We start from the raw sequence: 26,766 nt of genomic DNA, 5'->3' as shown, positions 1-26,766 counted from the left end.
TGATAGGTGGAAGGAAGCAGGAGGCAGGACAGCATAAGATCAGTTCACTGTGAGAAGGACTCAACCCACCATTGCTGGCTCTGAAGATGAAAGAGGGGGCCACGAGCCAGTGAATACAGGTGCCCTCTAGAAGCTGGAAGAAGCAAGGGAACAAAGCTTCCCCCAGAGCCTCCAGGAAGGACCACAGTCCCACCAATACCTTGATTTTGGGTGCCAGCTAGGACTTTCATAGCTTGAGAGGAGAAGTCAGTACTGGGCTTAAAAGCTTCAAAGGTCAGGCTGACTCTCTTGTTAGGGGCTAATGCAGCAGTTGACTTGAAGTTGAAACCAGTGCTCATTTACCATTGCGAAAATCCCAGGGCCCGGAAGAACTGTGCTAAATTTACTCAGCCTGTGCTCTATAAATGGAACAACAAAGTCTGGATGACAGTGCATCTGTTTACATTACGATTTACTGAATATTTTAAGTGCACTGATGAGACCTACTGCTCAAAAAAGATTCTTTTCAAAATAGTACTGCTCATTGACAATGCACCTGGTCACCCAAGAGCTCTGATGGAGATGAACAATGAGATTAATGTTGTTTCCATGCCTGCTCACACACATCCATTCTGCAGCCCATGGATTAAGGAGTAATTTCAACTTTCAAGTCTTATTCTTTAAGAAATACCTTTCATGAGGCTATAGTTGCCATAGACAGTGATTCCTCTGATGAATCTGGGAAAAGTAAATTGCAAGCCTCTTGGAAAGGATTTACCATTCTAGGTGCCATGAAGAACATCATCCAGGATTCGTGGGAAGAGGTCAAAGTATCAACATGAACAGGAGTTTGTAAGAAGTTAATTCTAACTCTCACGGGTGACTTCGAGGGTTCAAGACTCCAGTGGAGGAAGTAACTGCAGATATGGTGTAAACAGCAAGAAACCTAGAATTAGAGCTGGGACCTGATGATGGAACTGAGTTGCTGCAATCTCAGGATACAACTTGAACAGATGAGGAGCTGCTTCTTATGGCTGAGCAAAGACAGTGGTTTCAACAGGATTTGAGAGAATTGACTTCAATTTTGAAAGAAGTTCTACTGTGGGTAAATTGCTATCAAATAGCATCGCAGGTGACAGAGAAATCGTTTGTGAAAGGAGAGTTCAATCCATGCAGCAGACTTCATTGTTGTCTTACTTTGAGAAATTGCTGCAGCCGCCTAAGCCTTCAGCAGCCCACCCTGACCAGTCAGCAGCCGTCAACACAGAGGCAGGACCTCCACCAGCAAAAAGAATATGACCCAGAAGATGGTTAGCAATTTTTAACAATAAAATATTTTAATTAAGGTGTGTGCATTGTTTTTTCAAACATAATGCTATTGCACACTTAATAGACTTCAGTATAGTGTAAACATAACTTTTATTTGTACTGGGAAACCAGGAAATTCCTGTGACTGACTTTATCGCAATATTCATTTTATTGTGGTTGTCTAGAACTGAACCCGCAATATCTCCCGTATTACCCGTATTATCTCGGGTGCTTGTTTGCCCTTCTCCACCTTGGCCGTCCCCTTCTCTCCTCATTTCTATCTCCTCAGCCCTTTTCTTTGCATTTTAGGAGACTAAATGTGTGGCTTCCAGATAAGTAGTTCTCAAACATTTTGGCCTGAGGGACCCTTGAGATTCTTAAAGTATTGGGAACCCCAAAGAACTTTTGTTTATCTGAGCTATGTCAATATTTATCCCATCAAAAATCAAAACTGGGCATTTTAAAATAGTCGTTTATTTATTTATAAGTATTTATTTTATTTGTTTATTTGGCTGCGTTGGGTCTTCATTGCTGCACGTGGGCTTTCTCTTGTTGAGGTGAGCAGGGGCTACTCTTCATTGTGGTGCACGGGCTTCTCATTGAGGTGGCTTCTCTTGTTGCAGAGCATGGGCTCTAGGCACGTGGGCCGCAGTAGTTGCAGCACAAGGGCTCAGCAATTGTGGCTCGAGGGCTCTAGAGCACAGGCTCAGTAGTTGTGGTGCATGGACTTAGTTGCTCTGTGGCATTGGGACCTTCATGTACCAGGGATCGAATGCATGTCCCCTGCATTGGCAGGCGGATTCTTAACCACTGCGCCACCAGGGAAGCCCTGTCAATCATTTATTTAAAACAACAATACACCCCTTACAACATAATGAAATTTTTATGCAAAATAACTTTTTTTTCCAAAACAAAAACATGAGTGAGGAAAATGGCATTGTTCTGTGTGTTTTGAAAATCCCTTTAATGTCTGGGATCATTGGAAATGGCTGAATTCCGATATTTCTTCTGTATTCAATATGTTGTAATGTGTTGTTTTGGCTGAGGTGTTGGAATAAAATCTAGCCTCATACAGATATGTAGTAGGAAAAAGGAGGAGTGTTTTAGTAGCCTTTTCAGACCATTATGGACATTATGTTTTGATAAAACATGAACACCCTACAACTGGTAGTTTCTTTTTTCTTTTTTTCCCTCAGATCTTTATTGAAGTATAATTGTTTTACACTGTTGTGCAGTTTCCGCTGTACAACAAAGTGAATCGGCTGTATTGACACATACATCCCCATACCCCCCCCCCTTGAGCCTCCCTCCCCTCCTCCCTATCCCACCCTTCTTAAAGGAAGTTGCGACATGGAATCTGAACCCACGTCGATGACCCTTCACTTCACTGTTACATTAAAACCCACTGGTTTGTCTCGCACGTGGAGTGGATCTTCCTATCCATGAGTGGTTTTGTGACACCTGTGCAGACTTTCCGAATGTTGACACATTTCATTATACATAACCAAAAAAAATCACACTCATTACTATTACCACGCGTCTCAGCAGAAACCTCTCAGTGATGGAAACTGTCGAGCTCAAGGCAGCAGAGACATAAAAGTTTTTAAGAAGTCTTCTCTGCACTTGAGAGGTTGAGTTTTGTCACTGGCAACAAGTACTGTCACTTGACATACTTTTAATCAAAGACACACTTCATCAAGACACGCTTTCCTTTCTTTTCTTTTCTGGCAGAGAGCAGATTGGCTGCTGGTACAGTCTGTACCTCTGGCTTGATCCGTGCTGAGGCCCCAGAACTTTCACCCACCACTGCTTTTGCCCACCAGTGCAGAGGTCAAAGAGCAAAAAAACAAGTAACATCTTAGAGTTATTATGAGGAGAGTTTTGACCTTGTAGACCCTGTCAAAGGGTATTCCTGGAGGTCCCTGGACCACACCTTGAGAACCACTGTTCTAAACCACTGGACTTGACGTTCTTCCCATTTCCCTCCCCGTTGCCAGTTTCAGTTCCTTTGCATCTTCACTTTAGCCTGGTCTTCTCCACCTCAGTGAATGTAGCCTCCGTCTTTCCATTTCAGTCTGGCTGCTTCTTACCTCCTGCTCCTCTCTCTTATGTCCACTCAGCACACCAAGCAGACTAGCTTCAAGTCTTCCTCAGTTTCTGTTAGTAAATCAAATTCAGGGCATCTTTTATTCCTGAAGGTGACCTTAACTTGTAGCTGCGTGTTGGGCTTTTACCTGCTGACATGTCTGTAGTGCAGGGACATCTGGTCGACCCTGTGTTTGTGATGAGCAGGGCATGTGGGTGGCTCTGGCCCCTCACGACCCTCCAGGTCTGTTGATGTGCCCTGCAACTGGCAGGCATCTGGAGTTACTCTGCTGGACCAACGTGGGTTCCTCTCTTCCCTCCCTCCTGTTATCCAGGAGAAGAGAAGTTATGTTTTAAAGAATCTGAAACACAGAGTCACAGATGTAGAAAACTAACTTATGGTTACTGGGGGGAGGTGGGGGGGGATAAATTGGGAGATTGGGGTTGACATATACACACTACTTTATATAAGATATATAACTAATAAGGACCTACTGTATAGCAGAGGGAACTCTACTCAATACTCTGTAATGGCCTATATGGGAAAAAAATCTTAAAAAGAGTGGATATATGTGTATGCATAACTGATTTACTTTGCTGTACACCTGAAATTAACACAACATTGTAAATCAATTATACTCCAAAAAAAAATTTAATAATATATATTACAAATAAATATATTCACACAAAAAAGGGATCTGAAACAGAGTATCATTATCTGTTCCTCCAAATTCAACTCCTGAAATACAGTTTCCAGCCACCACCAGGACTCTCAAGGGCTCTTAAGAGGACGTCACATCCTGGGATGCAGTGCACCTCCACACGTCCTCATCTTTCTCCCCCGGGGTCCAGCTCTACCTGGATGGAGCATGAGGAACGCTTAACTGGGAGAGAAGCTGGACAAGGCCCTGCCCAGCCAAGGGGTAGCTTCTGGGTTTTCTGGCTGAAGCAGATACAGCAAGAGTGGACATGGAGGAGACTGGCCCTCCCCATCAGGCCCCAGGTGCTCCGCTGTTTAAGGCAGACACTTTCTTTGCCTTGTCAATGCAGCTTTATCTAGACTTTAGTCAGTGGATGACAGTATTCTTCCTAGGTTCCTACCACCACTTGGCTGTTTTTCCTTGGTTTTCGAAGTTGAGACAAGAGTCTTATTTTGTGTGTCTGTCTTCATGAGTATTTTAGTGCATAGTTAGGAGGGGAAATCAGTGCAGTGTCGTCAGCCCCTCATGTAACCAGAAGGGGGCCCCCAAAGCTCCTTAGAATCACTGCGTTGTCCTCGGCCTGCCCCCCGCTCCGGGGCGGCCCCGTCGGAAACCACAGTTTCTGCAGAGTTCCCAGGAGACAATGGCACCTAGTGTCTGGCTGCTTTTTGTCACTGAGAATGGATTAATTTAATCTCATCCGAAACTAAAAATATTACGTTTGGCAGACATGCTCTGTAGTCCGGAACAAAAGCAGTGTGTTTATTATCCAGTCAGTTCCATTTAGTGAGTTCCCCCGGAAGCTGTTGTTGACGACCTGATGGTGTGAACCGGGTTCCCTGGGACTTGGGTGCCGGGTCATCCCTGCTCTGGACACTCTTCAGGCCAAGCCACTTCAGCCTTGCTCTGTGGGGACAAGCCTGGGGAGTCAGCTTGACCTGCTCCCCTGCTGGCAGAGACCCAAACCTGCTTGAGGAGGAAATACCATCTGACTTTGCCCTCAGGACTCTGTGTGGCCTGTGTAGGGAGGTTATTCCGGCAGCAGCAGGACTGCTGGGATTCTGAACCTTTGTGACCCCCTTAAGCTGTTGGGGTTAAGCTTCTCACCTTTCACCACAGGGTGCTGACCTGACCTCCACTTACCAGGTACCATCCTCTGCTCAGGCCCGTTACCTCAGGCAGGGTGGCAGAGCGGGCGTGGCTGGCCAGGGCCTCACAGAGGAGGGCGTCGGCCTGGCCAGCCATCTGAGTGAGGCCTCCTACTCCATCTCTGTGACTCCTGCTGCTGCTCTGACCAGCCCAGGAACCTCTTGGATTTTTTGCTCTTCTCTAACCTCCACTTAAACAATTAAACTGGGCAACAGATGGGCTCTAAACAACCATGTGATCTGACCGGGCTGCACCCCCAGGACCCCACCTGGCCCCTGCTGGCTTCCCAGAGCCGCCAACCCTTCCAGTCCAAGGGAGGTTGGACACGGGGTGCTAGCGGCCATGGGTCCACGCTCATCCAGCTACGCAGGGTACCTGAGCGGAGTCTCCACGCTGTGGGCTCAGCATCAGAAAAGCTCCAGGTTCAGGGTCAGAGCTGGGGAACGAACCTGGCGTCCAGGATCTCTGTACCTCCTCTTCCTGTTACACTGAGTTACGTGAAGTTATGTGGGCAGTGGTGTGCCTGCCCCCTTCTATGATTCTGAACCTGTATGGTCTGCGGCCCTTTGGCAATGAAAGAAAGTCATGGGCATATGGCCTGGGAAAACATACCATAGTAGAGAGTCACAGAAATGTTTAAATGCAATTTCACTTCTATGAAAACAACGTGTTTCAATTCCAGTCTACTCAGGTGGCACATGTTTGAACCCAACCCATTGGTCTTCCCTGGGGGAGAAGGTGGGGGTGGAGTTGGTGCTGCAGACAGGACGGGCTGCCTGTGGTGCTTCTACCTGACTTTGGGTCACTGTTTTCTGCATCTGAGAGTGGGGTGGGTGTGTGTGTGCGCGCACGTGCGCGTGCACGTGCACACACATGCATTTAAAGCCTGTTGCAAAAACAAGGCATCCAATATTTTCTTGTTTCCGATAAAGGGGTTTGAAGGGCAAAATTAAGAAGGAAAACTCCAAGAGGGAGCTGCTTTCAGACACGGCCCACCTGAGTGACACCCACTGTGCCCGCTGCCTGCAGCCCTACCGGCTCCTCGAGACCCCCAAGAGCCAATGCCTGGACTGTGGCCTCTTCACCTGCAAAGGCTGTGGCCACGCCCACCCGGAGGAGCAGGGCTGGCTCTGCGACCCCTGCCACCTGGCCAGGTGAGCGGGGCCTGGAGGTCAAGTGGCCCTACTGGCGGGGGCCCGGCCTGGCCCTTCCTGGGACACAGATGTGTGTGCCGCCTGGGCCTGAGCTCTGTGTGTCCGCAGGGTGGTGAAGATGGGCTCGCTGGAGTGGTACTATGGGCACGTGAGAGCCCGCTTTAAGCGTTTCGGGAGTGCCCAGGTGGTCCGGTCCCTCTGCGGGCGGCTGCGGGGAACAGGTAAGGAGTGGGCCTCCTCCCTGAGCATCCAATTTGGGATCTAGACTCTGTCTTTTCAACAAACATTCCCCGTGAGTCTGGTAATTATCAAGACTTAAGGAGATGGATTGTAACTCAATTGTTTGTTTTAATATTTTGAATCCAAGTAGTTATTCCATGAAGAACTTGAGATCCTGACTGTGTTCTTACACTAAACGTGTGCTCATCCGTATTGTCCACCTTGAAGCCATCTGGGTAGAGGGATATTTCAGGGGAAGACAGTGAGATTGCCTGAGCTTGGAAGTTCCTCCTGCACTTGAATGGAGAGAACTGAACAGTGTTTTTTGGGAAGCATTGCCTTGTTCCTGCCACCTGAGTCCCAGGCTCTCCAGCACCTGGCCAGGCATCTGGGCTGAGACAGCCTGTCAGGCCAGCATCTGGGGGTTGCATGTCTTCACTGTCCCAGTCTGGGGGCCCTCAGGTTTGGAGCTCCTGCATGACCAGAGCAGAAGCTGTGCTCCTGGGATTGGAGATGTCCTCACCATGCCCCAGCCTGGGCATCTCCCCCAGGCCTTCTGGGGAGGGCCTTACTTGTGTCTTGTGCCTCTTAAAGCTCCAGGTTGATAGGCAGAAGTTGGGCATGGCCACCCCAGGGCATTTGCACACTAATTGGGCCTGGCACAGGTGTTTTGGAGGGTTCTCAGCACACTGTTGAAGTTAGGACAGACCACCAAGAGGCACCGTCACCTGGGATGGCTTTTGGCACCTGGAGCAACAGACCACGGAGTAAGAGGACCTCCTCAGGCCCGAGGTGCTGGGGGCATGTGATAAATCATTGAAAACAGGACATTTTTAAGAGTGAAGTGGCCCTCCTAATAACCATACTGAGACAGCCGGCATCACTAGGGGTGCCCTGGGGACACGGTGACGGGGGAGGCACCATCAGCTTATTCTTTGGGAGTTTTCCCCATGTCCTCCCCCCGAGCTGCTTTTTCATGGCCGACATTGCTGTCTCGGCTGGAACCCATTAGTAAACCCCACGGCCCCATGCCCACTCAGCCAGCCAGGAACCAGCCAAAGGGTCTCCCCTCTGCAGGGCTCAGGTGTGGGAAGCACAGGTAGCATGAGAAAAGCCACGCTGTGAGGCATCTGACGATCTCAACCTCTAAGGCCTCGCTCACGGTGGGAAACCATAGGTTACATCACAGCCCTGAGGACCTGGGCCTCCCCCCGGGAGGTGCTGATTTCTAGGGACCGGGGTGGGCTCAGGAATCTGCGTTAAGTAAAGGGTCACAGGGATTCTGATGCCCAGCTAGAGTCCAGAGCTGGCAGCCAGTGCCACCCAGAAGCTGCCAGTTTCAGACCTGTCACCACCGAGGGCCAGGAGGTGGCGCTGTGGGGCAACAAAAAAAATGTGATTCCTGCCGCTGCTCTGGGCCCAGTGAGGCAGGTCTCGGGTGGGGTGACAGTCTAGGGGCTGCGCTCTCGCTGCTGGCACCTGTGAATGCAGCACACCGAGAAAGGACACAGGGAAAGAGCACAAAATCGAGAAATTTGTGCTTTTAAAAAAAGTATTCAGGGACTTCCCTGGTGGCGCAGAGGTTAAGAATCCACCTGCCAATGCAGGGGACACGTGTTCAATCCCTGGTCTGAGAAGATCCCACATGCCGCGGAGCAACTAAGCCTGTGCGCCACAACTACTGAGGCTGCGCTCTAGGGCCCTGGAGCCACAGCTACTGAGCCCACACACTACAACTAGTGAAGCCCGTGCGCCTAGAGCCCGTGCTCTGCAACAAAAGAAGCCACCACAATGAGAAGCTTGCGCACCACAACAAAGAGTAGCCCCCACTCGCCACAACTAGAGAAAGCCACGTGCAGCAATTCAGACCCAACACAGCCAATGAATAAATAAATAATTTTTTTAAAGTATTCAAAAGTAAAAAGGAAGAAGAAATGATTGAAGTTAATGTTTTGAAAGCTGACCCAGGCAGGGCCTAATGCAGGGGTGTAGCTGGTGGGGGGCCACTGGGGTCTTCCCTGAGTCTTCAGAGCAATGGGTGCGTTTTCCCAAGGCCCCTGTAACAGGACGGGCAGAGAAATGGTCTCCGTGGCCAGGAGGAAAGAAGCCCAGCCTCAGGCAGGTGGCTTTCGGAGGATGCCTTTCTCCTCAGCACCTTTTCTTTGGTTATAGGTTTGCCCAACCGAGTGCGGAGCTCACCCAATGTCAACAGTAAGTCCTCGTGGTCATGCTGACCCGAGCTGCCATGGTACTGGGGTGCCCTCAGCCCCGGAGGAAGGTGGATGTCCCCGGGGATTCCAGACTAAAACTCCAGAATTCACTTCATCGCTCTTTGTAGTGACCTAAGGGAACAGAACACCGGCCAGGCCAGTGTGAATGGGGGGAAATAGGGAAGAATGAGGCCATGCTGGGGGTGTGGGGGGGAGGGCAGGCCTGGGGGCTCCTGTGAGGAAGGTGCAGTGGGGGCAGAGAAGGGATGGGAGGGAGGCCTGGGGCTGAGCCTCCCCTGCCTCCTGAGGCCGAGCCTCCCCTGCCTCCTGAGGCCAGGCCTGCTGAGAAGCAGGTGAAATGAGACTGGAGGTGAAGAGGTTAGTTTGGGAAAACATGACTTAGCTCCAGGCCTACTTCACCCACACACTGTGGTGTCTTCAGACCGCCTAGGAAGCGGTCAGTGATGGAGAGCATTGGTGAAACTGATGCAGAGTATTTTTTTTCTACTGTGATTCAGACCAGCTCTAACTGATGCTCAGATAGGACTTTGTGAGGCCAGCAGAGGGCCTTGCCTTGTTGCTTCACAGCAAATGGATGGATGGGTGGATGGAGAGGTGGCTGGTTGGGGGAATGGGGGGATGGCTAGGGGATGGAGGGATGGGTGGGTGGAGGGGGGATGGGGGGCGGGGGGGGATGGGTGGGGAGAGGGGTGGGTGGATGCGGGGATGGCTAGAGGGATGGGGGAATGGAGGGATGGATGGGTGGATGGGTGGATGGAGGGATGGGTAGGTGGAGCGGTGGGTGGGTGGGTGGATGGAGGGACGGTTTCCCCCAGCCTTCCCCTCCCTGATGGAGTCATGCAGGCGTCCATTGCAGGTGGGCCTGAGCCGAGCCCCAGAGAGAGGAATGGAGACAGTGAGCAGACGGATGAGGACGGGGAATGGGACATGGCGGCCCAGGCCCGGCCCCTTGGCAGTAAAGTAAATCCTCCCCAGCCCTGCCCCTGCCCCCCTGATGCTGGAGCCTCGGGTTATGATTTCCTGAAAATCTCAGGCTTTCCACGACTCCGTAACACCGCTAGGTAATGGGGCAGGAGCACCAAGACCCGCCTGCCTTCGCCATGCCCCACAGTCTGAGATCATCGAGCACCAAACAGAAGTGTGCTCTCGGCACAGGTCTCACCATAGGAAACCCCAGAGCAAGCGGCAGGAGGTGGCAGGGAGGGGACCGGGGCCTGCAGAGAGGCCTGCCTGGACCTCCAGCCCCACCTGGCCCATCCGGCCAGAGTCCCAGGGCACGAGCTCCGGTCGTGGGGGCACTGGTATCCCCCGGATCAGCCTTTGCATCTTTTAGGGAAGCAAATCCCCTCTGGCTTTCTTCTGTGAACTTTCTTGCTTTTGTTTACAGCCAACCATGAGCTTTGTTTTTGTTGGTGTTTGTTTTGTTTTCACTTATATTTGAACTTATTTTTGGTGATAAAGACAAGCAAGGTGACCCCCGGTTTCTGGGCAGGATGACGGAGGAGGGGGGAGGGTGGTGGTGTTGGATGGAGACCCTTGGAGAGTGACGGGTCTCTGAGATTCACGCAGGCAGGTCTACGCCGCTGCTCCCTGGGGAACGTGTGCATCTTTTCATGGGAAAATTATATTAGTTCATTTGCTAAACTCACAGAATACCATCCAGTGTCTGGAATATTCCCTACACGACACACTAAAAGGATCAGAACCATTATGAGGGAAGGCTTTGGAACTAAATTCTGCTCTTGCATCTAACGATCATGGAGCTCTCGGGAGCTCTCTCCCCGCTCTGCCTCCCCATGCTGGGGCCCCTTATTCACCTGGTGTGAGGGGTGGGAAGCACCCGTCAGCCCAGAGAAGCCTGCCTGTCCCCCACCAAGGCAGCAGCCCCCAGGGTCTGTGTCCTCAGCACCTCTGTGCCTGTTAAGGGCTGAGCAGATTTTCCTTCTGCTCTTCTAAGACGGGCTGCTGGGGATGCAGAGCCTGTGATGGGGGGTGGGTTCTGAGTGGCCCCTCGGGGCCTCCTCAGAAGATGGCTGTGCCCGTGGAGGTGCCCACCCTGCTGCCAAAGATGAGGGCGTCTGGTCCTCATCTGGTCCTCAGGCTGACCCTCCCTCTCCTCCTCTTTCCCACATCCCTTTCTGCTCAGAAAAAGCGCCTCCTCCCTGTTCATGGCTTGGACTTTGAAGAAGACTCTGATGACTCCACTCCATCCTGCGATCACCCCCCAAGCCTGTCCTCTGTCTCAGTGGCCACGGACAGCCTGCAGGTCGGTGGGCTCTCTTTTCCGCCCCCAGCTGTCCCGGGATAACCTGGGTGACAGGTTTTCAGGCCCCACACTGGGGGCAGCATTCAGTGAAGCAGTCTGATGGCTGTGGGGACATGACAGGCAGGGTGACAGCCAGGGTGGGGGGCACAGGGTCCAGAAACTTCACACTCTCCAGTCCCTGGAGACACTGGGTTGGCTGCTTGGAGAAGTGGGGTGCGAGGCAAATGAGTCAGGGGCCTGGGGTGTTCGGGGTGAGTGTCCCCGAATGGAGGCAGAACCCCCGTGACTCACGAGCATAGGACAGAGGAAGAGCATCGCCCTGGGGTCAGGCAGGGCCCGACGTGTGCCTGCACGCCTGTGTCTGGTTCGTGGGGTCCTCTACTTTATTGCCCAGACTAGGATAGTCTTGTACATGGAAGAGGCTGCTGTTAGTAATTACACCAGCACACACAGCATCCCCGGGGGCCGCCCAGGAGAACCAGGCCGTGGGGTCAGGTTGCTCCTTAGCTGTGTGCCTTTAGTCTGGGGAACCTTGGTCTGCTCCTTCCCCTCGTCTCATCTGGATAAGGGTGATCATCTTGGCCTCACAGGATCCCTTTCCAAAGGGACTAGAGGCTGAGCCTGCCACTCTCACACAAGGCGCAGGCAGCTGGGGCACAGACCCTAGAGCGAGGGCACCCTCAGCTGGAGCCCTGACGTCTCAGTGCCCTGGGCTCACGTGGGCTGGGTCCATGCAGGCTGATCTGCAGGCCCCTGGGGGTGGGGCATGACAGGGCAGGGAACTGGGAGCCAGCACCCAAAAGGTCTTCAGGCCACGGGTCCTGCTCCAGCAGCAAGTCCGGAGCCCTTTGAAATGAAAGGGAATTGAGTTAAAGGGGTGAAGAAGATGGGTGTCTGGGGTTCGGTCAGTCAGATGATGTCTGGGAACCCTCAAGACTTGGACTGGAAAGACCCACATTCCAGGGAGCTGCCCCGTCCTAGTAAAACATGCCAACAGGCCCCATGTGCTCAGGCCCTCACAGATGAGCCCTGCACAGAGGAGACTACCTCACAGGAGGCTGCGGTCCTGGACGAGGCTGATGCCAGGGCCTCTGGGTGCCACCCACATCCAGAAGGGCGGATGGTCAGCCCCTTGCCTGCCAGACTGGACGCCCTCGTTGAGCTCTGCCTGCCAGAAGAGTCCTGCACGGTGGCCCCGGGGGTCATGCCCGCACCTGGTAGGTGCCACGGTCTCCCACATGGGCTCTGCGTGGAGGATGGGGTCACTGGAGCCCTGCCTGCTGCCCGGATCTCTGCCAGCACACTGACTGATTTGCAGCAGCTGCTTCCTTCGCTGCAGTTGTACAGCATATGTAGCCCTGGCAGACACCGTCAACACCTGCTCTCCCTGGGCTGGGTGCTTCCATGGTCACACTCAGAATTACCAGCATTGCCTGCCCTGGCTGCACAGCTCACTGCCGCCTTTTTTTTATATATAAATGTATTTATTGATTCATTTATTTATTGGCTGCATTGGGTCTTTGTTGCTGCACGTGAGCTTTCTCTGATTGTGGGGAGCGGGGGCTACTCTTGGTTGAGGTGCTCGGGCTTCTCATTGCGGTGGCTTCTCTTGTTGCAGAGCACGGACTCTAGGTGCATGGGCTTCAGTAGTTGTGGCGCATGGGTTTAGTCGCTCCGAGGCATGTGGGATCTTCCTGGACCACGGATCAAACCCATGTCCCCTGCGTTGGCAGACAGACTCTTAACCACTGCACCACAAGGGAAGCCCCTCACTGCTGCCTTTGACTGAGGGACATTGAGCAGGAGTGGAGTAGGGACATGCAGGTATCCCTGAAATGACTAGGATTTCTGGTCACCCAGACCGACCATACTGACCACAGGACAGGGCAGCTCCAAACCTGGGACCCATGGTGCGGGTTCCGTCCAGGCCGCCTCCCTCCGAGCTGTGAATTGGGAGGTCTGTGAGTGCTGAGACCCTAGATTCACTAAGTTTAATTTTGTTGTCAGACAGTTGGCTTCATAATGAAATCTCGAATCACTGTCTGTTCCTGTGCCTTGTGGGAGTGCGTGCCAGGGTCCGGGGGTTCAGATGCCCTGGTGATGCAGAAGCAAATGAGATCACAGACACGGCACGGGCGCCCCACTGAGGGGCTCCCACGTGACTGCAACATGGTGCCAGTGGCAGGGAAAATGTGGTTAAGGCGCCGTCTGCCAGGAAATGGGTCCACTTTCCATCTTCCCTTTTCATTACATTACAGTGACTGTAACCTCATGGTCCACACGCTCATTAGGATGCTGGAGGCATTGGGGGGGTGGGGGAGGGGAGTTTTTCTTCCCCGTAAACAGTGAATAAATGAATCTGCATTGACCAAGTCATAAGATGAAGGTTTGGACGCACGGTTTCCTCTCAGGATCCCTAATCACCCCCAGCACGTGGACAGGGCGGCGCTGGGGGGAGGGAGAAGCCGAGACAGACAGGATCGAGCTGGGGAGGGCGTCTGGGAGACAGGCAGCTCTGAGTATCAAGCCCAGCTCTTTTACCAACTCACCATCCTATTTCATTAACTATAAGACACATTTGCCACCTCTTCTCTTAAACTGGGAGCGCCTTACAGTGAGTGTGGCAGAAAAGAGAGTGTCAGAGGTTGATTGGCGGTGTTGTCTCCTAATAGCGCATCAGACAAGCTACAAAGTCTGAGATGTAAAGGAGTGTGGTGTGCATGTGATCAAACCCCTTGACTTCCTTGTAAAACAGGGTTCGTGCCTAACTCGCCACACTGCCCTGTCCCTCACGTGGACACCACATAGCAGCTTATCACACACTTACCAGCTCACAGGGGCCAGGTGTCCAGCACGGCTTCACTGGGTCATCAGCACCGGTCTCCCAGGTTGAAACCAAAGTCAGCGGGGCCAGAGTCTCACCTGGAGCTCAGGGCCCTGCCCCCAGGTCATTCAAGGTGTCGGCAGAGCCATGTGGCTAGCTGTACATTAAGCACAGAAACGGGTTCCTGGGGCACTGGCTCCTGTGGGTTCCCCCATGTGAGGGTCAACTGCCCCCGTCCCTGCATGGCTGTGTGTGATGCCCTCCAGGCCACCTTGGAGCTCTGGGGATACTTTTTTGGTAAGAACGTGGGGCTCTTCTGCCAACAGAGCCCAGCCATAAGCATCTCAAGCCACACCGTAGGTGACCCACGGCCATGAGTCTGGGAATTATTGGTCTGGCAGGAAAAGCAGCCCCCAATGACGAGCGTGGAAAGACTTCCCAAAGTCACCTCCACTTATGGAAACTTCCCAGGACCCACATCTGCCACACCCCAGGCATATGGAACCCCATGTGATGTAATTATATTACATTTGCTTTGCCCACCTGGCTTTCAACTCCTAGAGCCCCACTGTGAGTGCCGGCCAGGGCAGGGGCTTCTGCTCTTGAACTTCCTCGTGTGGGGACACGGACTCTGCTCCATTCTTATTTGGGTTTAGGGATCTCAGTCCCACAACATCAAGGGAATAGAATCATGTCTTCGTTTTCTTTGATCTCCGTTTTTCTTCATTGGAAAAAACGCCCACTGGCTTTCAGCTTTTCATTCCAAATAATGCAAACCCACTCTTACTCCAAAGGGACGAACCTCCTTGGGAAAGAGCAGCTCCCTTCCCACTATCTGGCCGACGTGGACACCTCGGATGAAGAAAGCATCTGGGCTCAGAGGGCGGCCTCTCACCATCCCCAACGCAGAGGCCGGACCTCGTCTGAGAACCAGGTAAGGTGGCCAGAAAGAACTCATTCTAGTTGCTTCTTTGGGTGGAGCCTTTTTACCTTAGAATCAATTCATTTCTGAGAAATTAAAGTTTTCAGTATTTCAAAACTATGATATTGCACAAGCCTACTTAACAGAGATATGCAATGTCGTCGAAATGTACTTTTTTATTGACGTGAAGTTCACAGAACATAAAATTAACCATTTTAAAGTGAACAGTTCAGTTGCATTTAGTACCTTCACAATGTGCTGCAAACACCACCTCTATCAATTCCAAAACATCATCACCACAAAGGAAAGCTGTACACAGTAGCAGTTACTCCCAATCGCCCCCACTTCCCGGCAACCACCAGCCAGCTCTCTCGCTCTCTTTGGATTTGCCTGTTCCAGACATTTCACATACATGGGATTGTACAATACGTGACCTTTTGTTCCTGGCTTCTTTCACTGAACTCAGTGTTTTTGAGGTTCATCTCCACTGTAGCAGGATCAGCACTTCTTCCCTTTTGATGAGTATATATTTTATACTTTGTCAAGTATTATGTCTTTTATAAAAAAGGAAATAATCTGTTATTTTAAAGCCTTTAACAGACTTTATGTGTTTTAAGAAAATTCAACCAAGAGTACTTCACACCTGTTAAATCAGTGAGACCCACTCACATTGTGGACACTGTCTATAAAATAACTCACTGCAAGATTCCTTTGTGTACCGTGGGTTCCCTTTGCTGAATTTAAACCATGATGCTTTTTACAGACAGCTGATCTAGATTTAGATTCAAGCAAGTACACTTCACTGGGGGACGGCACTGGGGGATGTTTTACATGAGAACATAGTGACCACTAGGTTGATGCAGGCTCACCAGAGTCTCCGACAAGGCCTGACTCCTGTGGATGAAATCATGGGATTGGGGCCTTTTCTTTTTTTAAGTATTTATTTATTTGGCTGCGCCCGAGTCTTCGTTGCAGCACACAGGATCTTCATGTTGGCATGTGGGATCTTTAGTTGCGGCACGTGGGGTCTAGTTTCTAGGAAGCTGGGCCCTGTGCATTGGGAGCATGGAGTCTTAACCACTGGACCCCCAGGGAAGTCCCCGGGGCTGTTTTGTCACTAATGAGCCCAGAGGTATGAAAGGGAGAGCAGGGCCCGCGGGCCTGCTCTGGAGGGAGAGTTCTGAACCATAGCTACTCCAGGCAGGTCCCACACACATTTTCAGGAGCCTGCATTAGTGCCAGCCCAGCTTCCTCTGCCTGCTGGCTTGGGAGGGTGGGGGGCTGTCAGGAGCGCACCAGGGGACCCATGGGACAGACCAGGGAGATGGTTGTTGCATTTCAAGGCACAGACTCCAGGGGGAGCTGAGGGGCCAGACCGGAGGGGCTGTTCCTCCCCAGGCCCCACACCCCTTCTGTGCTCTCACCCCTCTGCCCTGGGAGGAGGGGTGTGGTCCGACTCTGCAACCACAGGCTGCAAACTGCTCTCCAAGGCCTCGGGGGTAGCAAGTAGGGCTGCCCAGTGGACAGGGCCATTGCTGAGCCCTCTGCCTCCATCTGCACCCCCTTCTCCCGCTCCCCCCACAGCAGCAGGTCAGCCCGGGGCTAACCCTTCCCGGGCTTGGACAGCAGGGCGTTGGCCTCTCCTCTGTCTAAGCTGACCTAGACCAGGTTAGGGGCCCTTCCAACCTCAGGGCCTTCATCGCTGCGCTGTGGAAGTGAACTGCGAAAAGGAGCCCGTGACTTATAGAACGAGCCTTTCTTTGCATGGCTTTTTGGTGAATCAGTGTCAGGTTTTTTTGTTCTAAAATTGATTGATCTAAACGTCAGCAGGGCAGAAACATGGAGTTTTAAACTCTGCATCTTCCACTGCAGTCAGTGCCCTCAGGCCAGCCGGCTCTCTTTCCTATAACATCACCTGGAAGCGTCCCCGACCCCGGGGCTGGACGTTCCTTCTGCTCTGACCTCCGTCTCTAAGAGGAGTCACTGACCCTTCGCCCTGAGCACAGCAGGGCACGCAAGGCCCTGAGAAGGCCTGCAGTGAAGAGCCTGCTCTCTGCCCTGCAACCCGGGGCCCACACTTCTTCTGTGGAACATAGGGCAGATATTGCTGCAGAGAAGTGTCCTTTGATTCAGACCAGGGAGTGACCGGCTTGGCCCTGGGAAGGCAGGGGGATGATGGTAGAGGGCCAGTGTGGCCAGGGCAGAGACCTCCCTAAGACAGAGACCTCTCCAGGGCAGAGACCTCCCCAGGACAGAGACCTCTCCAGGGCAGACACCTCCCCAGGGTGGAGATCTCCTCAGGGCAGAGACCTCCCTGGGTGGCAGAACCACACCTGGCAGGGAAGTTCCCAGTCCTCAGGCCAGAAGACACTGGGATGAAGAGTAGAATTAAACTGTCTACTTTCAGCAGATTTTTAATTTCGCAACTTCAGTGACTTTCAGTAAAATGTGTATCCCAGTATTTAGCCCTGCTGGCACCAGCCATCCTTTTTGCCTCCCTGAATTATCCTCTATTTCATGCTTGCATCTTGTCTCTGGAATTAGTCTTTGTTTATTTCTCTTGACCTTATTTACGTCGACGAACATTTCACCTGCATCTTTATGAAAAGGGAATTGGGCAGCGTAAAGGGCGGCTCCAAAGGCAGCAGCATCCCTGTGCGTCGGTGAAGACCTAGGGCAGACGCTTATGGGGTCGTTGCGGAGCGGCTGCCGCAGGACCCAGGAGGAAGCCGTCTGCATCTGCCCACCCCTCAGAGCAGCGCTCCTGAACCGGGACTCACAGACATGCCTGTGGGGAGCCGAGACCTCTCGAGAATAACGTTCTTTTGGGGTCAGTCTGAATGGTCCTCCCCTGACCTGTTACCTGTCTCTGCATTTGTACTCATGGTCAGGACTTTCTGGGTGAGGGATATTCAGCCAAGACGTTCTATAAATAATCACTCATACCGCGAGGAGGCCAAAGATAGCACAGCACGTGGTACCAAGGACGGATGCTTCCTAGAGGCTGAGATCAAGGAGGTGCAGAAAATGGAGCCCTGACACGCACCCCATCCGAGTGGTGGGTGGTGAACCCCTGGTGCCCCGAGAGCTCAGGCTGCAGACACTGACTTGGTTTCCCCACAAAAGCCTCAACAGGGCCAAATTACGGTAGTTCGTTTTCCTCCTGTGTCTGTACTGCATTCCTAAGTTGTACATTTGCGTTTTGCTGTAAACGAGTTGAAGACACCAGGAGTTCATTCCGAATTGCCATCCGTGTGTACAGGAAGCATGTAATTTACCTCCAAGGAGCTCACACGGGGCAGAGTGGCTCCTGCCTCTGGCAGAAGGCAGGTGCACGAGCAGCTCTGGGCTCCAGAGCGCCTGAGAGGCAGGTGTGCCCTGGGGGTGTCTGCAGGGGGCCAGCGGCTCTGATCCTACATGGAAAACCAGGAGGGTGTTCTGTGTACTGGTCCGTGCTGTCCTGGAGGCGTGCAGCCAGGGCCTTGCTCAGAGAACACCACCAGCCTGCGGCTCGCCTCCTGGCCCGATGGCTGTGGCCTCTCCGTGGCTCTGTGCTGCCCCCCAGCTCCTGCCCCTCCTCCAGCAGGACGAGAACTTTCAAGAGTTCTCATCACGGATGCTTTTCTTTCTCTTTTGCTCTGGAGGTGCGTGTCACTGTGGGGTGTCAGGCCCTGGGTGGGTCGGCTGTTACTCTCTGTCCCCGTGTTCCGTGCCCACCACGCTCCCCGGGGACACGAGGCTGTCCGCTGAGCAACCCCGCCCCAGGTGTTGATGGCTGCCTCTCAGACACGGGTCCCAATTACCAGTGGCCACTTGAGGCGAGGGCTGGGGCCACTCCACCCGAAATCCTCGTCTTCACGTTTCTCAGCTTCTGTTCTTTTTCAGGCAGATTTGCCCACTCAGAGCCCTCGGTGCTCTGAAGACCAAACTAATTACCTAGGGAACAATGCAAGAGCGTCTTACCAGCCTGCCAGAGCCATTTCCCTCTTTTAAAACAAGGTGGACCGCAGATGAGCTAATGGCAGGAAAGATGCATCTGCTGGGCTTGGAAGAAAACGGAAGAATCGATTTTCTCGTGTCCTGGCCTGGGAGTTAATAGGCTCTGGTGACTCAAGAGCCGGTGACTCAAGCGAAGAGCCAGTCATACTTTTAGTCACTTCAGGTTATTACCTGGTGGGCTTCCTGGCCCACGGTGACCCGGGGCTCTTGACTTTCAGTTTGATCAGCCTGGCACAATCAATTCACGCCTTCCGGTGCGGCCCAGGCTCGGCAGCGACAACGGCCGCCCCACGGCAATGACGCCGAATGTGTCACCTGTCCTGCTTTATTCTCGACCCCAACCCCCCCACCCCCGCTTTTGGCACTGCTCCCAGCTTTGCCTTGGTGTTCCAGAACCTTTATTGTTAGAAAATGGGCCTCGCAGTTACCTTCCCAGGTCCCGTGGTGGGTGGTGGCTTTCCTTCCACTGCTTGGGAGTCTGGTGCTCCCGAGGTGGCGGATGCTTTGTAGTCCACCGTACAGCTGAGGGCGGTCGTCCGCCCCATCCGGGCCCCCTCCTGTCCACCTGCCCAGCAAAAGGTGCAAGAGAACTCAGAGGAGCACAGGCGTGCAGCTTTCAGGGCGGATGTAACGAGAGGGGCTGGGAAGTCAGAGTAGCGAAGACCCGGGAACCTCGCTTGGTCCTGAAGCGTCTGGGGGTCCAGGCTGTCGGAGTGGGCCGGGGTCTCCTCCCCACCCTGTGTGTGCGGATGTGCCAAGCACACCGGGGCCACTTTCCAGGGAGTGAAATAGGACAGAACCCTTGACCTGCCCCCCGTGTGTGTGCACGTGCACGTCTAGGAGACAGAGAGCCCGGTGCTGGGGGCGGCCGTGCTGCCCAGGCCCAGGCCCGGCCCCGAATCTGCCTGAACCACAGCCCCGGTCCAGCACCCGGCCCCTCCCTGCAGCATCTGAAGTGAGCAGCTGGAGCTGGGGTGGGCAGTGGGAGCCAAGGGCCCCCCGGGGCCAGAGCCACCTCCACCCACAGGAGGCACCCTCCTCTGACGGCCTCTGTGGGCCGGCAGGGCCAGGCTGACCCAGAGCCAGTGCTTCAGTCCCCAGGTTCCCAGCCTCTCAGAGAGGGATTGCAGAGCCCCCGGCCTGCAGGGAGCACGCACGGAAGTGGGGGCAGGTCTGGGAGAGGCCCTCTGCCCCTCGGGATGCTTTCTGGACAGGCCCTCTCACCTGAGGCTGTCAGGTGTCCCCCACACAGGCCCTGGGGCCCTGCGGGACCCCAGGGCTCACCCCCAGCCACCCTGCCCCCGGGCTGCCCCCGCCCCCCACCATGGGTCTCCCTCTCCCCCACCAGCGGCACCCAGGCAATCAACGTGCCACTTTGCCAGGGACCAAAGGGTTCCCGCGACATGAGGCTTTCAGGGTCCAAACCTAGACGTCTTGGTCACCCCAGCTGTATCCTGTCATGCTGGCCAGGAGCCGTAATGTATATATGTGTTTGTTACATACGTGTGTGTGTGTTTGTATATGTGGGGTTTTTACTTACAAAGTAGAAGCAACACCAGCTTCTAACTTCTTAGCAGTTCGTAAATCTCCACCCCACACCCCCATCAGCTCCACCACGTCCTGCCCGGAGCGGTGTCAGGCTCCCATTTCTCACCGGGACTCTGAAGTTCCTTAACCTCGTTTACTCTGGGAGAAAGATTTATTCCCGTCAGACCCAATAGAATCTACTCTCCGAAGCTCACGGGGCTCTCTTCACCCCTGTGGCCTCTGAGATTTGACTTTTGAGCTTCATCAGGAAACTGAGACCTTGTAGAAAAGCTTCCCAGTAAACATGCCACTTCCCCATCTGCTCACTCAGCCCTGGGCGTTTGTCCGGGACGCCAGGCTGGTTCCATTCACAGAGAAAGGTAAGTGATGGCCAGCACTGCCGCCTGCGTGCCAGCAGCCCACAGGGCCGGCCCAACGGGCATCGGGGGTGTGAGCGATGTGGTGGTGGGGAAGCCCCCCTCCCAGCAGCAGCAGCAGCAGGTGACGCTCCCCAAAGGAAGGGACTGGGAGGAGGGTCTGCGGGTCCCCGGGAGGACCCTCGCCTCACACTCTGACGTCTTCTTTGTGGGCAGAGGAGAGGCAGCCGGGGGTGAGTGAGCGTCCACCCTCCCGGCTCTCATGCCTCCCCCCGGGGAGCCCTCTGCCTGTCAAACTGAGAACAGGCTGTAGAAACAGGCGACCAGTTAGGAGGCTGGTGGATTGTCCAGGCAGGACAAGGTGGCGGATGAACCAGGCAGGGCAGCAGAGGCGATGGGAGGCCGACCCCGGGTACCTGCCGAGGGCAGAGCCAGAGGGGACGGAATCCGGACAAGAGGAGCGGAGGAGTCAGATGACGCCAGGACTCTTGGCCTGAGCACGCTTTACAGGGTGGAACTGCCCTTAACTTTGAAATCTCATTACATGCTGTCAGGTTATTTTGGCTGTAATGGGCTATTGAGATAATTTGGCCATTTTTCTGGTTTTTTGCATAACTCTGGTTACGTCTGGACACGGACACACTAAATTCCTTCACATAAAGCTCGTGTCCACAGGCAGACAAAACAAATGGCCACTCAGTAACTGCTGGCCTGAGTGCAGGAACAGGGTGGCCGCTGGAGCTGACCGCCGCCCGGGCCCTGGTCTGCTGTTTACTGAGTGATGCCAGGCAAAGGAACTGGGGGCTCCGAGCATCCTTTCCCCACCTGTAGCATAAGGGTAAGAGCTGGAACCAGTAAGGGACTCCCAGCATCTAGTGGGGTTTTTTTTTTAATCTGTTGGTTCCCTTTTCTCCAGCCCCTGTTTATGCTCCAGCTGAAGTTGTAACAGAGACTTAAAAAGTTACAACCAGGGCTTCCTAGGTGGCGCAGTGCTTGGGAATCCGCCTGCCAGTGCAGAGGACATGAGTTCAATCCCTGCTCCAGGAAGATCCCACATGCCGCGGAGCAGCTAAGCCTGTGCGCCAAAAAAAAAAAAAAAAAAGGCTTCCTTAAAAAATTACAACCAAAAAATACAACCTTGAAAAATAGTTTCATGAAGCAGAGACCTTAGCTAGAGCCTGGAGAAGAGATTGCCAGAGATGAACACCTTTTAGCTGGGAGTTTCTCACCAGCCAAGGCAGATAAATAGATCTTCTGGGTTGTATGAGTCTCATCCAAGTTCACCCTGGGTGACGAACTTCCCTGGCTCTAGATTCAAGAAGGGATGCGTGGTGAAGGGTGCCGCTCGCTGTGTCATAGAAAATATCACTGCGAAGCTCACACAACTTTGCAGTTTTCTGAGAGTCACAAATACACTGTGGGCACGTCTCAGTGAGCTCCAAGTAGGCGTGTAGGAGTGGGATTTCTATTGCAAAGCCCACAGGAGGCTCGTGGGAGAGATCGTGGGCACAGAGCCTGGTACCCAGAGACACGCCGTAGACGGTGGACCTGAATGCTGTGGTCTTCATGCACGTTCAGGGCGCACCCCCAAGCCCTCGGGTGATGCTGAGGCCACATGGCTGTTGAGTACTTCAGTCTCATCGCGGGGGAGCAGAGAAAAATCCAGAGAACAGACTTGTCGGCACCCTGTAGCCCCACCTGGCCAGTTGCAAACAGTCCGAGCTGAGGTCTTGGTTTGGCACCATAAGGATGATAAACCCTAGGCGGTGGCTTGGGACCCAGTCTGCGGACAGAGAGAGGTTCAAAAATGGTGCATCTCAGGTGGCCTGGGAGCTGTGAGGATCGCCGGGAGCATCCTGCCCTCCAGAGCCTGGTGCTGGAGGCGTGGACGGGCAGCACGGGCACCTTGGCCAAGTTCGTGTGGGGAGCGGATGAGACCACAGCTCCAGCCGAGCCCCCGGGGGTGCTGGGCACAGGGTGCCTCCTGGAGCCCTGCCTCTACTCATGGTGTTTCCGGGTGACCGACTGACTGAGATCCACCCACTTGTTCATTTCAGTGTCCAGTTGGCGACGAGCCCACAGACGCCGACATGGAAGAGGTGGCCCTAAAGAGAAAACTGGAGGAGTTGACCAGTCACGTCAGTGACCAAGGGGCCTCATCCGCAGAAGAGGAGAGCAAGGATGAAGGGGCGGAGCAGGATAGGAGCACCCCCGTCGAGGACCTCCCCGGGGCCATACACGAGGTGAGGCCACCCGAGCGGTCTCGGCGGGACACACTCAGAGGTGGGCCCGGGGATGAACGGTGTGTGACGAAGCCACTGGCCTGGCCACAACCGCTAGTGAGCACGAGGGCCCCCGACAAGGGCTGCCCAGGGTGCCCCGCCCCTGGCTGCCCAGCGGCCCACCGGCTCCTGGCGTAGAGAAAGGAGCGTCGTCAGGATGGGGCGTGTGCTGGTGAGAGCCCTGCGGTCTCTCCTGCTGGCGGTCACGTGCGGTACTTCCCTCTCCTAGGTGTGCACAGCTGCAGGCCACACGCACAGCCGGGAAAAGGACCCCCGGGGCCCTCAGGGTGCCCTGCAGCCCAGCAGGACCACAGATGAGGAGCTGTCAGAGCTGGAGGACAGAGTGGCCGCCACGGCCTCCGAGGTGCAGCGGACAGAGAGCGAGGTAAAGCAGTGGCCCCGGGAGCAGGTGACTCCCCCAGATACACAGTGGGAGCCCTGAAAGCCTGGCACCGGTGGACGGCCCCCGAAGGGCTCACACAGAGGAGCCCACCTTGTTGGCTCTAGAACAGGACCGTGGGGGTTTCCATGGGAATCACCCTCCATGCCACCCCCTGCCCTTTTCCCATTTAGGTTGGCGAGAGGCAGGCCGTGTTTTCAGCCACGGGAGGAAGATGCTGACACTGACCCCTCCCTGTCCTGTAAGGAGGGCTTCTCCAGAAGCAGGCTTAGATTTGAGGACGGCCCCGGGACTCCGGACCGGACTCTGACCAAGGGTCATCCTGTGAACTTGGGTCCAGAGCTTGAGTTAGGGTGGGGGTGTGTCCGTGGTGTGCAAAGGTCAAAGGACAGAGCCAGGGCCTCTCAGAGACAGTCAAGGTGACTGGACTCTGCTCTGCCCTGCCCCTGTGGACCCCAGGGGAAAGGGGGTCTGCCCCTCAGGGTACAGGGGACCCAGCACCCACTGCCCATTCCCGCTTCCGTTCTCTTCAGCAAGTGCGCTTGCACCCCCGAGGAAGAAGGGGTGCGTGGCCAGGCCGTGCACATCAGGCGGGGCAAGGGAGCCTGAGAACTGTGCGTGCATTTCTTCCTTCTTGTGGAGCAAGCAGTTCTCAGTCTCCTGAGTATGACAGGCACTGTGTAGACACAAAAGATGCAGCTTCGAACCCCTTAGACCAAGCCCCTGCCTTCGTGGAGCTTACGTTTTCAGTGGGAGGTGACAGAGCACAAGTCAACAACCGAGGAGAGCATCTCTGTTTATGATGAGAGGGTGGCCCAAGGGAGCACTCAGACGGGGCTGCCTTGAAGGGTGGTCACAGGACTTCCCTGGTGGTCCAGTGGTTAAGACTTTGCCTTCCAATGCAGGGGTTGCAGGTTCAATCCCTAGTCGGGGAGCTAAGATCCCACATGCCTTGCAGCCAGAAACCCAAAACATAAAACAGAAGCCATATTGTAACAAATTCAATAAAGACTTAAAATAAAAATAAGAAGGGTGCTCAGGAAAGAATAATACAAGAAGACAGCCCATGCAAAGGCCCTGAGGTGCTGTTGAACTTGACGTGTTTGGGGATCAGCAGTGAAACCCTGACACTGGAGCAGAGGGAGTGAGAAGGAGAGTGTGGGAGGCTGGTCTGAGGGGAGGGCAGATTCCGGAGAGCCCTGAGGACCACAGAGAGGACTGGGGGCCATTGGGGGATCTGGATGGATCTGAATGGGGCCTGGTTCCTGTTTCCAAAAGCTCCCACCTCCAACTCTCTCGCAGTCCCTACCCCTCCTTCCATCCCTCATGGGTGAGCCTCCAGAAAACGTAGGGAGCCCCTCCTCCCTCCTGGGGGTGACCCTCCCTGACAGCCGTGGAAGATGGGTGAAAATGGGGCCCCCAGGAAGTGCCCCTGGGCGGGACACCCATCTTAGGGGAAGCATAATAAAATCAGTGAATCGGGGGCAGCTGCGCTTCCTGTTCTGTGACATTGAGAAGGGACATCCAAGTGACGTCTGTCTGTCTGTCTGTCATTCCCCCAGGTTTCAGATATCGAGTCCAGAATTGCAGCCTTGCGGGCTGCAGGGCTCACGGTGGGGCCCTCAGGAAAGCCCCGTAGGAAGTCCAACCTCCCGGTGAGTGGAGGGGCCGCAAGGCCCTGAGGGTGGTGCTTGGAAGCCTGGCTGGGAGCCCAGGGAGGCCCAGGGCCTGGCGGCGAGCGTCCCGGGCCAGCCGTCTCCCCCGGCCTTGATCTGCCAGCCTCGCATTTCTGCTGTCAGTGACCGGGGGTGGGATTCCCTTCCATTTGCTACTGTCGTTTCTAACAGAAAAAAGTGCTTCATGGGGGGAGCCTCAGCTCTTGCATGAGAATTGGAAATGCACACACATGCACACAATTTAAAGTCCAAGAGAAGCAAGCTGAACAGCATCTCATGCTGGTAGGCTTAATAAAGCACCGTGTCAAGGCGGGTGTGACAGAGTAGCAGGACGGAGACCTGCTCACGACAGAGACCTGAAACCAACAGCCTTCTCCCCAGTTCCAGTCGGGAATCTCCAGACAGATGACATTATGAGGAAATCTGGCAGAAGGACGTCAGATGCTCCCAGGGAGTCTCAGATGCAGCTGCCAGGATGCCCAATCAAACCTGAATTTTAGAGTCATCTTCTAGTACGAGTACACCCCGTGCAGGATTTGGGACATACTTATACTAAAAAAAAAAAACCGTGTTCATTGTTTATCTGAATTTCAAAGCCAGCTGGGCGTTCTGTACTTTAATTTGCTAAACCCGGCAGCCCCAGGTGCAGAGCACTGGAGAGTTGTGTTGGGGGGGGGGGAGGGGAGGGGCAGGGCTGACGGGCCATCCCAGCCTTCCAGGCCGAGTAGTGAAGAGCACATCTCTCCTGCGACCTGCTCGCCCACCCCGTGGCTGGAGGGCGAACGAGCCGTCATAATGCACAGACTCCCCCCTTCTCTCCAGATATTTCTGCCCCGGCTTGTTGGGAAGTCTGGCCAGAGTCCTAAGGACCCGAAAGCAGACCCTTCGGATGAGGTCAAGGTAAGTGTTACTCCATCCAAGCTCAAGAGGCTGGATCTTCCAGAAGCCTGACAAGTCCGTGGACGGTGGAGCAGAAATGTTCGGACTTTAAGAACCCGACGAGTCTCACAGGCTGGCTTCCCCACAGGGTGTTTGTCGGGGAAAATCCAGGAAAGCCCAGCAGGGGAGTGCGAGGCTGGGACAGAGGGCAGAGGGGGAGGAAGCGGGCAGACCCCAGGCAGAGGAACCGGCTCAGGGTGACACACAGCCCTGGAGACAGTGAACATCACAGGGGCCACGTGCTGGGCACATACCCCCGCCACGCCCACCAGTCGTGGGTGACGAACATTCACAGGCACAGGCCTCCTCTGGGAGCCACGTGTCCTGGCTGTGGGAGTGAAGCACGGGAGCCCGTGTGCGCGAGACAGCACAGGGATGGACGTGGGGGTGTGGCTGGGACTCTGCACAGCCTGCCTATCAGGAAGACGGTGGCACCCTTAACAGCTGCAGGGCACAAGGGAGGGGCAGCCTGGGAGGGAGCGGGACCTCCTGGGTTTAGAGGATGTGGCTGGGGTGCAGGTGGAGGTGCCAGTCCCAGGGCCCCACAGAGAGGGGCATCTGCTCCAGGTCCTGCCTGATGAGCTATAACGACCATCTAGTCGCTGCTGCTTCTCATGACAACAGCACTGAGTAGGTCTTCATAGTAAAAAAGGGTATTTTTTTCCCCATCCTTCCATTTGATGTTTACAAAACCTGGTGAGCAGGCTTGGATATCACCCCTGTTGCAC

General features: G+C 54.3%; 1 protein-coding gene across 1 annotated transcript in view; it reads left to right on the top strand.

Annotated features, from left to right (window-relative positions):
- The window catches only part of MLPH (melanophilin), a 43,863-nt gene that overhangs the window by 12,667 nt on the left and 4,430 nt on the right, over positions 1 to 26,766 (top strand). The window contains exons 3-13 of the mRNA XM_057746909.1: positions 6,155 to 6,376; positions 6,485 to 6,597; positions 8,768 to 8,806; positions 9,683 to 9,786; positions 10,973 to 11,092; positions 12,105 to 12,309; positions 14,711 to 14,850; positions 22,799 to 22,984; positions 23,253 to 23,408; positions 24,986 to 25,078; positions 25,922 to 25,999. Coding sequence (XP_057602892.1) covers positions 6,155 to 6,376; positions 6,485 to 6,597; positions 8,768 to 8,806; positions 9,683 to 9,786; positions 10,973 to 11,092; positions 12,105 to 12,309; positions 14,711 to 14,850; positions 22,799 to 22,984; positions 23,253 to 23,408; positions 24,986 to 25,078; positions 25,922 to 25,999 — 1,456 coding nt within the window. The remainder of the gene's footprint in view (positions 1 to 6,154; positions 6,377 to 6,484; positions 6,598 to 8,767; positions 8,807 to 9,682; positions 9,787 to 10,972; positions 11,093 to 12,104; positions 12,310 to 14,710; positions 14,851 to 22,798; positions 22,985 to 23,252; positions 23,409 to 24,985; positions 25,079 to 25,921; positions 26,000 to 26,766) is intronic.

The sequence above is a fragment of the Hippopotamus amphibius genome, chromosome 8, assembly GCF_030028045.1.
Source record: "Hippopotamus amphibius kiboko isolate mHipAmp2 chromosome 8, mHipAmp2.hap2, whole genome shotgun sequence".
Taxonomy (NCBI): Eukaryota; Metazoa; Chordata; class Mammalia; order Artiodactyla; family Hippopotamidae; genus Hippopotamus; species Hippopotamus amphibius.
This window is presented reverse-complemented; position numbering and strand designations above follow the sequence as displayed.